General features: G+C 35.6%; 1 protein-coding gene across 1 annotated transcript; it reads right to left on the minus strand.

The window, feature by feature from the left end:
- Positions 1-8580: 8580 nt before the first annotated feature.
- Positions 8581-11897, minus strand: LOC149140124 (peroxidase 5-like). The gene is made up of 4 exons (XM_089450898.1): positions 11715-11897; positions 11127-11318; positions 10852-11017; positions 8581-8987 (listed from the first exon to the last, which is right to left on the minus strand). Exons 1-4 carry the CDS (start codon positions 11895-11897, stop codon positions 8581-8583), a joined length of 948 nt encoding a protein of 315 aa, XP_089307024.1.
- Positions 11898-12600: the final 703 nt, after the last annotated feature.

The raw sequence follows: 12600 nt of genomic DNA on the forward strand, positions 1-12600 counted from the left end.
CAACTCATATTCGTTAGATATAATGCTACAACTGTTGACTACATTCAAGTACATATCAACTGTCTCAACACATATGTGTTAGTAAAATAATATTAAAACAAAATCATTTGAACACATACTCATATTATGCATTCATCAAACATTCAACCAACTTGCAACATACCATGTTAAATAAATTAACTAGACGACATAATCAAACAGTCAAGCACCAAATATACGACAAAAGCAACTCGTACCTTACTGTATCTCAGGGGAGGATATCTTGTCTACACAATCAAGCTAGTTAGCACGATATAACTTCTCAGCACATCATCGTAAACATAAATAAGATAATGTTATCCATAACAATCACTAACTAACATGTTCACATTTTAACTCATAAACAATTATCATTTATGCATAGCAATCACATATGTATGATCGGTCTATATTAGTACGACAACAAATCACAAATATGTTGGCTCGTACCTAAATATCATAACCATAACCATCTGCATAGGCTAAGCCAAGTTAACACAATACATATAACATCAAGATCTTCAATGCAATGAACATAACCATCATGCATATGACCAATCCAAATTACAACATCAAGATCTCAATGAAATAACCCTAATCATCAAGTTAATAACATATAACAACAATAAGCTATATATCATGCTCATCAACAACATATAACCTAATCATCAAGTTATCTAACATAAAACAACAATAGCAATGCATACAACCACAAGTTACCATCATTCTTGACTATCCAACTCATGTGCATATAACTACACTAATCAACTAACATCTATCATGAATGTAACCATAACATCAAAAGACATGTACATAAACCTAATGCATATAATAATCCTTGACTTACATACCTGCATGCCAAACATACAATACCTGTATGATGATATGCTCTTACCCCAAAGTCCAATGCTGCAACCTCATTATGATGATTTGCATCTCCTGCTCTATCTTAGCCAACATATTAGCGTCATAACAGCTAATATCATCATGATGACCTAAATTGCATACCATGACTTCACAAGGCATGTTTGACCTACTATTTATGCATAACTATAACCAATACCATACTTGCATGACAACTGCATATAGACATATAACATATGAGTACCAAACCATATACACCTCATTCTAGCTAGAGTACAGTCATCAATGCATGGCCATATCAACTTCAAAAACCATGACCTCATGCATGATGACAATCATTACTCCACTGTATGCATTTCCACTTGCAACCATCAACATGCATAAGAAATTCATAGTAAACTACATAAACGCATAAACGCATGTAGTCGAGCATAAGCATCAATTCTTGTAATCAACCTACAAGATTGATACATGTAATCAAACATACAAGAATGTAACCTAACATACAAGGATGTAAGTACTAAGTAGGTGGCATAAAATCAACATGTAAGTGACATATAACCACATACAACCAGTCACATACTCATGACAGATGCATTCCACAAAATCAATTTCAAATTCTCCATGATAACCATACTACAGTCATAATCAATCATCAAGCAAATGCAACAGGCACATGAAATGAAAGTGTAAGAGACACACATGAAACTGACATGAATGGATGACCAACACACACCGCCCATCTAGTCCAAGAGTTGAAACATGCTTTGATACCACTCTGTAATACCCTCCTCCCACATCCACCCAAGTAACCATGCCAACCGGGGTAAACATGAGACGAGAAACTACTATGATCAGATTTGACCACTTATGTGACCTTAAGGAAGTGGAATCGGCGGAAAAATCACACAAAGTCATCCAGCATCATCAACAGAACCCTCAGGAGACATGTCAGCCACTTAGACATCCTGCCTTTGGGTCCCACTGATGTTCTAGATCTCTTAGGCCATAGTTTCTCTCATCCTATGGGCAAGGAAGCGATCAGCAACCTAAAGTCACTCTCACAGGCTTTCCTGCCAGCGACCAGAGACCATAATTTCTAGTTATGTGCCAGTGACCCTGGGATTTAAGCCACTTTTTCAGGCCCAGGCCACTACCCAGAATAGAGTGATAGCTTGAAATCATTAACAATACTGGGAAACAATGATGCAAAAGAAATAAGCTTAACAAGACCATAACCAGACCCCTACTAGCCATGACAGGCATTTCGTTAAACATATCATCAACATCTAACCTACTGGTGTAAACAACATAATTAAGTGTAAGGATCTCATACTTATCTAAGAATCGCTATGAACCATTGTTCCCTCATGTCATTTGCGGCATTATCATCTATTAGGCCATAAATACACTATCTATTCATTTACAAGTAAAAACATGTTGAGAGCCATACATAGTTATTGTCATAAAATATAAATATAACCTATATAATAGGAACATAATTACCATAAACATATCAGACATCAACATCCACATATGCACCAATACATTTGCACATGGAAATCAAGGGAATGAATTTCTCATTAATGAATGCAATAAACCAACCGGAGATGGGACTACCACGTTCCACCTGACCATAGAATGGCTGAGCCAAATCTCTCTTCAACCATTCACCCTCGTGCCATATTCCAAGCATGAATGTGGGACTCAAACCAAAAGAACCAACCAAGGCATACCGAAGCTAAACCACCTCACCCTCATTAATAGAAACCAGGCTTTACTGTAATCCATCCTGGATCACTAGGCCAACACAATGAACACATCATAACATGCTTTATCGTGATCTCCACTCGATCACTAGGCAAAACAAGCATGGATTCCACTAGATTTATCCACCTACACCGCGAGGAATTTTCCTGTCTCTTAGTCTCTCAGGCTTTACTGCAATCCAAACCCAGATGACTAAGCCCTAAACCGAGACCCACTCTCTAGGCTTTACCGCATATTCCAAACCTGGGATTACTAGGCCTAATGGAGAGCTAACCACCTCTTGGCTTTACCGTATATCCTGCCATTCACCGACAAGGATTCCTAGGCCATCTAAGGCAACAAAAAATCCGGCTTTACAACAACCCACAGTCCGGCTCAGGGGTTACTAGGCCATGTGTTCTATCATTTCGGAGATCCACCTCACTCAACTTCAAATACACCCGGTGATCCAGCTCAATGAAAACATGAGAACCCCATCACATCATGGCTATCCAAAAATGGCAAGGCTAGGTTGAAAACACTGTCTCACCTGGCAAAACCCATGCCATGATAGAAAAGAATCACATGCAACCCCATGCATGCCAAATCTAGCAAGGAAAATGCGCATGCAAGTCGATATCTGCAATGAAGCCTATTGTAGCTGCTTGATCCTGCCTTTCCCTACTTGATCTTTGCTTTCTCTTGCAATGCTCTAAGACACTCTAAGTGTCCAAGAGTGTGAGAGAGAGAGAATAATGAGAGAGCTCCAAAACTCAACTGAAAAAAGGTTACCAATTGATCCTCAGAAGCCTTTTTATGAATGAGGCCTCTATTTTCCTTCATTTTCCTCCTCACATGCAACCTATGACATTTCACCTTCGTTTTCTTCTATTTTCCTTTATTTTCATAAATAAATGTGCCAAAAATACCATTTTGCCTTTCCAAAGCCTTAGCCATTGCCTTTGCCAATTTCCTTAGCCATGAACAATCAAATGAACACCCACTAGGATGTTTTTCCCACCATTCATCTTGGAATACGTGTCCCATCAACCATGGTATATATATATCTTCTTCTTTTTTTAACATGGAATTTTCACTTGGGCTGTTATAGTTTCTAGGTACCATCTAGGGTTTACAAAATCCTATTTACCAACAACCTTCAACAAGATGAAGACTACAAACCCTAGAATCAAACATCTCAGAAAACCCTAATACAATTCATGTTTAGACCATTTATGCATAAAAAACAATTATTTGTACCTTTTAAACAAGGACTTGGCATACCTTAGTCCTTTACGATCACTGGAAGTTTGGTGCAAAGCCTTCTTCTAGATGCCATGATATTCTTACTGTTTTCAAGAGTGAAAACTCAAAGATGACAAAGTCAAAATTTTCCTTCTAGTGACCTTGAGAGTGTCAAACAAGAACCTTCTTCTCAATGTGACTAACAAAGGTTTCTCTTGATTACCATAGTCCTTCACCCTTGGTTTCTATATATTTTTATCAACCACAAAAAGTCCCTTCTTCAAATTTTGAATATTAGGTCTTGTACATATCTCATACTTCTGAAGCTTATATCACAAATCATAAGACATTGTTGTTCTATTTTTTCTGGAACAACCTTCCAACCAAGCATACTTCTTTTACCAACTTGGAATTCTAGCAACCTTGAATCTGATTGCTAATGTAGTGGTAGCTTGCCCTCTTGTTAGGGATTCCCATTTATGTATATAGAACAGGCCTATAAGTCCTTTTATATGAGTCGGTCTCTACTAGGCAATCCTTTGATGGCTTATAATATTATTTCTAGTCTGCAAGAGATACTTCAAATAGGTCACCTTATAAAAACCTTGACTTATCCTGGGCATCTCGTATCTTTGAAGATGATGAAAGGGTTGTATTTTCAACCTCTTCTCTACTTCATATGACTTGCAGCCCTTTAAACACAATTTTTTTCATCACCACAATGGTCTCAACCTCCCTTGTAGAAAAATTATTACGGGGTTTTGAGCAAGACAAAGCATCCAGAATTAGACCACTTGTTAGGTCTTGATCTTTTATTACTAAATTTTGGCCTATTTTAGGCTTTCGTGATCTTAGAAAAGGTTGAAGTAGTGAGTTTTCGGCCACTATGGATTCCTCATAGAAATTCATGATTTCGAACCTCTAAAAATTGTTTTCTAGGACACACCAAGTCTTCATCCCTCTTGTGGTTATATAACATAGATATTTCTCCAACATTTGAATGGATTCAAATGACACTCCTGTAGCTTCAATTAATGATGCGAATTTTGAGATCTAGCCTCAGATAATTTTCGGTTTATACAGAGTCCCTTGATTTGAAAATCCTTCATAATAGAGATATATTTATTTTCAAAACCGCATTGTAGCCTTAACATAGAGCTTTTGGTTATGTGGTTTATTATGCCAACTTCAGACCTGGTCTTGAGCAGAAGAGGGTGACAAAAACAAGGCTGTACTAGGTCTTAATCAATCCAAAATTTGTTGTCCTTACCTCAGAGATTTTTGGCCTTCAATGAGATTACAATCCTTAGTGGTCTTCTAGCTTCTAATGACACTAACCTTAGCTCTGATACCATGTTGGAAAATGGATTAGTGCAACATTTTTAGCTTAACATTTTCCTTTACTTGACAATTATTTGTGATGTTAGGTTCTTTTTTCACTTGATTATGCTTATGTTCTTTATCATAAAAAAATTCCAAAACAATGAAGATCACATGAACGTAAGATATAGGCTCCAAGCAAGGAAAAACCCTTCAAAGGGGAAAAACCCACAAGAAATTCTCTTCTTATTGACTTCAAAGGAGATTTCCAAGACCAAACCATAGACTAGGGTTCCCACAAAGACCAAGTATACCAACCTGCCTTCCATAAACAATGATTGCACACTTATGTAACTTCGGACCTGAACCATATCTAGATGCATGTGTGATATGTCCAAGTAATAGAGATTTGAACCTTCAAGCTTACTCTCCTTCCTTCTTAGCTCTTCTAGCCTCTTCGTACCCCTTTTTCTTGACCGCAGATCAGATGAGTTCACGCTTCAAGGAGGTCCAAGTAACTTCTTTTATATAGTCTTTCCAAGATCTTTAAGCCCTCTCTAATCCGACTTGAGTAGGCTAGCCTACTTGTCTTTTGGAGCCCTCTAGTCACATTTAATTACAATAATAATATTTATTTCTTTGATCTAAGAGCCCAATAGTGTCTTTTACATAATGACAATAACAATCTTACTCATGGCAATCCCTATAGGCATGCAATGGATGCCTTGAACTATTTGACTAATGTCCCAAGCATGAAACCCATGCTTAATAAAATATTTTTTCTTTTACAATATTTTTCTTTTTCTTCCTTTTGACAAATATAAGAATACAAATTGATACAAGTACATAAATATTTATGAAGACCAAACCTAGTTACTTTTCCAACAAATACAACATTCCTGCATATTGAATTTACAAACTTCACAATATTAAATCACACCCATATTGACCAGCTTCACAGGTCTTCCATAGAATTCATTTCTCAGATTTATTTCACACTTCGTACAATGAAACCACCACAAACAATTTCATATAGCAAAACCACTACAGTTTCGATCAACCAAAAATCACACTTCCAAACTTCTCTGGCTTATTTATATTACATTAGCACAATGAAGTCTTGGTAGGGCCGACATGCCAAGGAAGACAATCTTGAAAACTTGGAATATTCTATTTAATTTTAGTTGGAAATTTGGTCTGGATGACCCTGATAAAGTTTATTTTAATGGCTCCTTGGCTCCTTAGGGCCTTAACTTTAGTTCCACAAAACCACACGATATGACCTTGCTTAAACATGCATTTAGGAAAACCTGAATCTGGGTCCACTTGCATGTGACAGATTACTAGATATCTAGATTTTCATTTACCTGGATTGCTTTTAAATCCAAATCCATGGGTTTCAGTGTCATCCCATATGATTAAGAGCAGGGACCACAACTTTAACATCTAGTTCACTTGTTCATTTTTATTCAGATCCACGCTTAAACTTTAATATGTTAGTTGGCTCCACACCTGAAGGCCCAAACAGTTGGATAACCTCTTATGCATGAAACCAAGACCAATTTTGGAACCTCAACCAAATCATTTGGTTATGGTGTATTTGAATCTAGATTTCAAGCTCATGTGCATGTTGCTTTCACCCTTGCATCACCAGATGCATAGATAGCCTAATACGATCCCTACTTGGGAAAATTAAAATACAAAGAGAAATTTCACCAAACAGATCCTTCACATGAATCCCAAGGCTTCAAGAGCTGCCGCCTCAAAACTTTGAGAACTTGTCATAACTTTCCATGTGGTTCTTCGCTATAACCACGTGTCATATGCCACCAATCCAATTAGCCACCTAAAAGTGTCGAAAATGAGTGCTACTTGTCGTCACCTCCAGATACGACTTTGACAACTTCTGCCACCTGCCATGCTATTTGTATTGCCATGTCAGTCAGGGTCCACATGTTAGCTAAGGCAAGGAAATCCTGATCCGGGGGTTTGTTATGGTCCTGCTTTGGTGCAACCCCAAATATTTGGATGGCCATATATTTGTTGAATGCCCAAATACCTGCAAGGGGGTACAAATATCTTTGAAAGCACTAGATATCTTAAAAGGCCCGGATACATTGCTGAGAACCAGATGTGACTATAAGATGGAACTTTAACCAACTGGAACTTTTTTTTATTATCATTTCTTCACTTCAACTTCATTTTCCTCTTAATTCCTGTGGATTTGGGAGAAATGTCGTATACCATTAGAATGTTCTCATAATAGGCTATTCAACCATATAAATTTCATTCTCATTTGGACTAGGGAGCTAAATAAGAAATGTCTTCAAAGATATGCTATCCAAACTGCAACTTTGACAACATGCTATTCACAATGACAACACATATTCAACAATCTCCCATGCTGCTAGACTTTAACATCAATGACACTGCAGTTGATATCTATGAGAACACATGTGCAACATTTTAATAACTTGGAGAGGTTGGTGGTACTCTCCCCTAACCGATAAATTACTATTGTACTTAGTTTATGCAATTATGTTGTTAAAACCCTAATCAACTCAATTGCGCAGATGTGATACAAAAGCTCTCAACTGAATGTCTCTAAGGAAATGTTTTGGGTTCTACATTGGATCATGAAACAACAAAACATTGTGTTGTTATATTCTCACAATAGTTTTTTTCTCCTTATTGGTGCAAGCATAAGAGGCTTTCAAAAAGTTTTATTGGGACCTTATGTTTTGGATTCTTTTTAGTATATTTTTTGGTTAATTTTGTTCCAAATTCTATAGGAATTGATTATATGATTTGTGTAATCCAAATGTCTCAAAAGTTTTTTAAAATGTTAAATTCATTTATGCATTCAAACTCATATTTTAAATCATAAAAAAATCATATCTCACTCAAAACTATATCACTAATTTCCAACTTAACTTAAAAAACCCAAAATAATAAATATAAAATTATGCAAATTTTGTTCTAACAAATATCTCAGCGATGCATAGAGTTCAGAAGAAGATATCATAAACACCCCGTCTAGATATTATTTATATATAAATAGAGCTTTGACTACGCATGCTAGCCCTATCTAGGCATACAAATGTATATATACCCGGTACACTCTGAGACTAGGATTTGCTTAATATTTACTCACATAAACATATGGATCCTTGATACTTGATATATACTCACATAAACATATGGATCCTTGATACTTGCTATATCTAGCCATACAAACATATAGAAACCTACTCAGCAGATTCAAGACCGAGTTGCGTTTCACATATCTACTCACAAGTGTTTGTATCAACCACTCTCAGTCAGTGGATTTTACAACGATATCAAACAGCAAAATTTTCCATACGATTCACCACTTCAATGCAGCTAGAGTCTTCTGCGACAATTCCTGCGAATTTCCCCCAGCAACCCAGTTTGGACATTGAGAGAACTCATGTGAACCATGGCGTTGACGAATTTGAACTTCCAAAGATTAGAGTCATGGATATGGGAAGTGGTAACGAATTGTGTGAAAACATTTTCATGGAGCTGCTGATCTGATGCCAGGAGGCCTTTCTTATAATCCAAAATTTGGTAGTAACTGTTGTCGAACCGAAATGGGGTGGCAGGGTCCAGAGGAACCCGGGTGCTCGGGCTGCCATTACGCGGGCAAAGCTGCTTCAGCCACACTGCGTAGAGGGGATCCAAACTCGGGTCTATCGCAGTCGTCAGATTGAATGAGTAGAGGCGGTTCATGAAAGAGGAGCAGTGGGCAAAGCCTATGGTGTGAGCTCCTGCATGCCACCAAAAAAAAGGATTCAGTATATTTTTTTTCAGAGGAAAAAAACCTCTTCTAATTTATATTAATAAAAATTGATAGTACCATTTTCATAGTTTTCAAATTTTCGGTAAAAAAACTCTTCTATTGATTTTTTTAGTACTATTAGTACTATATCTCTTATGAACATGACCAATATTAGAATTTATAATTTAGGAGAATTATCAATATATTTTTTTTAATGAGAATGGTGAGTTTTGTGATTATTATTATTTTTGGTTGTGTATATTTATTGTTTATTTTTTATTGCAATTTTTATTTAAAGGTCAAGTTAAATATCAAATTGGTGTATGATACCCCTTGTTTGTGGGACAAGGGACCCATTTTCATTTAAGGATTTCACTGCTAGGTTCACGTAGGCATACATGCTCTACCTTCTCTGGTTTTTGAACCTGTGACTTTTTAGGAGGAAACACATGCTCATAACCATTAGGCCCACTCAAACTGTTCAAACGTTTTCCAATGGAAAGATTTTCAACCAAATCAATTTTGTATTTTTTTTAATAGAAAACCTAAAGTAAATCAATTTTAGAAGTTCAAATATTTTTTAAAAGAAAATTTTCAACTATTTTAGTTAAAAGAAAACTTAAAGTAAATCAATTTTTTTCAATATTTTAGTTAAAGAAAATTAATTTTAGGAAATTAAATAAATTGAACTTAATTTTAGGAATATTTTAGAATAAGAGATACAAGAATAAGGTTAATATATTTTTAATCTTAAAAATGACTCTCAAACACATTTGAAGAAGAGTAAACAATGTCTTATATAAAAAGAAAAACTAATAATTAATCATTAATTAAAACTACCTAAATTATAATTTGTTAAATATTCTAAAAAATTTACGAATAAAAACGAAGTAAAACCAAAAGTACAAACAATGACTTAAAAAAGCTAATAATTAATTAATAATTAATCATTAAGTGAAGATAACTAAATTATATTTTTTCTCAAAAATTTATGAAAAATAGTGAAGTCAAACCAATTTTAGGAGTTGAAGGGAAGGGTTTCATAGCTAAAAAACCGTCCAAATAAAATAATTTTTAAGAAGTCAAACACATGCGAAGAGACTGTCATCTTATGTAAAAGAAAAAATTAATAATAAATAATTCTCGGAGGCTAACTGGATCTAGATTTTTAAATATTTCAGAAATTTTAGGAATAAAATTGAAGTGGAACAATTGATTTTATTTATGTATATTAAATTATTCATAAATTTCAGAATCTGTAAATTGATGGTATTTATTTTTATTCAGAATTTGTAAATTGGTTATTTTTGTTTAGATTGTAGGTTTTGAAAATATTTTTGTTTTAATTACAAATTATGAAAATATTTTAAAATTATACAGATAGAAACAAATTAAATAATCAATCTAATTGAGTCACATTTTTCTTATTTTATAAAATTAATTTTCTGCATTGAAAATAATCAGCTTGCCAATGGGTCATAAATGTACAGGGCTGTATATGCTCACTGTTGGATATTGGCAAGCCACTGATCCAATGCCTGACATATACAGTCATCATGCATTTATGTCCCATAAAAATAACCAGCCTACCAATAGACCATATATGCCCATTATTAGATTTTAGATTTTAGCAGGCTAGTGATCCAATGACCAACCTATACAACCACAGTACATTTATGTCCCATGAACCAACTAGTTATGTCCCACAAACAAGCTAATTATTTGTTGCTGTAAATCAACTTCCCTTACTCAAAAAATACAAAAGTATTATACACCTAATAAATTTGAATGATTTACCAGACAATTGACATGTCCCAACCACAACCCAAGAGATGTTTAAGATGAATTTATACCTGAGAGGGTGATCATCTCGTCTTGAGACAGGCCATGATCAAGAAAATTTTGCGTTAACTGAGAGGCGCTGAATTCAGGCTGAGGCAGATTTAACACTGCCAACGTTGCTAATGATATTCTACCGTCTCTGCGTCCTGTGGGAACTTGCCAATCCGGTCCTCCAGTCTGTAACATTTTTGAAATGAAACACATATTATAACAGGCTCTGAAAAATGATAAAAGTTGCTGTTAAGGGCAACTAAAGAGAACCATAATGGCAATGGAATAGGCTTACCAAAACAACAGCATCACGGGCAGCAAGTGCTATGATATCAGCACAGGATACAATTCCAGGACATTTTTCCTCCAGAATGGATTTTATCAGGTCTATGACTTCAAATCCTCTTAGTGTGAGGTTTGGGTTAGCTGTTTTCTCCACAGCAGGGAAACCAGGGGCATCATCCAGCAAAATGGAAGCATCACAGCCCTGAAAAATTTTATTTCACTGTCACTAACTTTTCATAGCTCATTAGTTTGAGAATGTATACTTACGTGATTTATAATGATTTTCTCAGGTAATTTTTCTAGTAAATCACATTTCAATTTCTTAAATCTATAATGATTTTTTCAGGTAACCTTTTTTATAAAATCACATTTCAATTTTTCAAATTTATTAGTTCCTTGGTTCATCATTAACATTTATGATGACATCACAGATGAAAAAAAATATCCTCACAAATGTAAATTTTTCAACATTAACATATAAGATGTCATCACAGATATAGAAAAAAGATGTCTATCACATATGTAAATTTTTCAACGGAGATTTATGTTGCAACAAAAAAAAATATTCATTCTACAAAGGAAAGAATTCAATACGGACCAGCACAAAGCAGTCATGGAAATGCAAACGAAGCAGGGGTCCAGCCAAGGTTGGTTCCCGTCCTATTGCAACGCTCACAACGTTTCTCACTAGTGACTCCATGTTAGGACAACTGTTGTTGTAGAAACCAACGAAGAAGTGCCCTTCCACAGGCAGCCCACAGATGATGATCGCAAAACCCATGGTGTAAACTAATGCTAAAGAGGTCCAACACATAATTCCCATCCTCTGCACCTGCTACTTCATGAAAAAAAATGGTTAGAATCCTAAAAATAACAATAACAACAAAGCAATGGGATTACAAGCTTGGGCTTCTCTATCAATGCCTTGCCAGGTTAGTTTTCAGGGAACAAAGCAATGTAGAAATCTTAAATTCAAGATTTCAAAACATAAACATAAAACCATTACCCTGCAATTCTCTTCCAAGAACTCTAGTTTGTGCTGGACAATAGGCCTTGACATAATAGGCCTTAACGTGGGTACTAATATATACTCATTCCATTGCTACCACCTACTATTCTCACAATACTTCCATGGCCAGCGAGAAATGTACTACGCGCATCGGCTAATGATGTTCTCACAATACTCCCATGGGCAGCGAGAAAGGTACTGCGCGCATTGGCTAATGATGAGTTCTAACGAAATCTCTGATAATCATAGCAGGCATATTATTAGCCTTCTGCTTTGTTCAATTTTGCAGGTCTACCGTGAATAATGCTATGATCGATCCCACACTATTTGGTTTCTCGTCTGAATCATTCGACTAATTGTGATCCGAATATTTGATATTATACTCCAGGTTGGTTGCCATATTGTAGTTGTCATTAGCAGGTTACGAGTTGATGATTCACAACTCACTGCCTGTTGGTTTACTGTGAATGATTAG

Source organism: Pinus tabuliformis, chromosome X (assembly GCF_031772625.1).
Source record: "Pinus tabuliformis cultivar Carrire ecotype Pingquan chromosome X, CPIR1, whole genome shotgun sequence".
Taxonomy (NCBI): Eukaryota; Viridiplantae; Streptophyta; class Pinopsida; order Pinales; family Pinaceae; genus Pinus; species Pinus tabuliformis.

What these genes read in the sequence shown, in the direction of transcription:
- LOC149140124 (XM_089450898.1), bottom strand. Translation starts at nt 11,897, where the DNA reads ATGGGTTTTGCGATCATCATCTGTGGGCTGCCTGTGGAAGGGCACTTC. An exon ending in CCCGTGATGCTGTTGTTTTG is followed by an intron (nt 11,018 to 11,126) that starts GTAAGCCTATTC and finishes AAAATGTTACAG; the next exon opens with ACTGGAGGACCGGATTGGCA. An exon ending in CGAGATGATCACCCTCTCAG is followed by an intron (nt 8,988 to 10,851) that starts GTATAAATTCAT and finishes GGTGGCATGCAG; the next exon opens with GAGCTCACACCATAGGCTTT.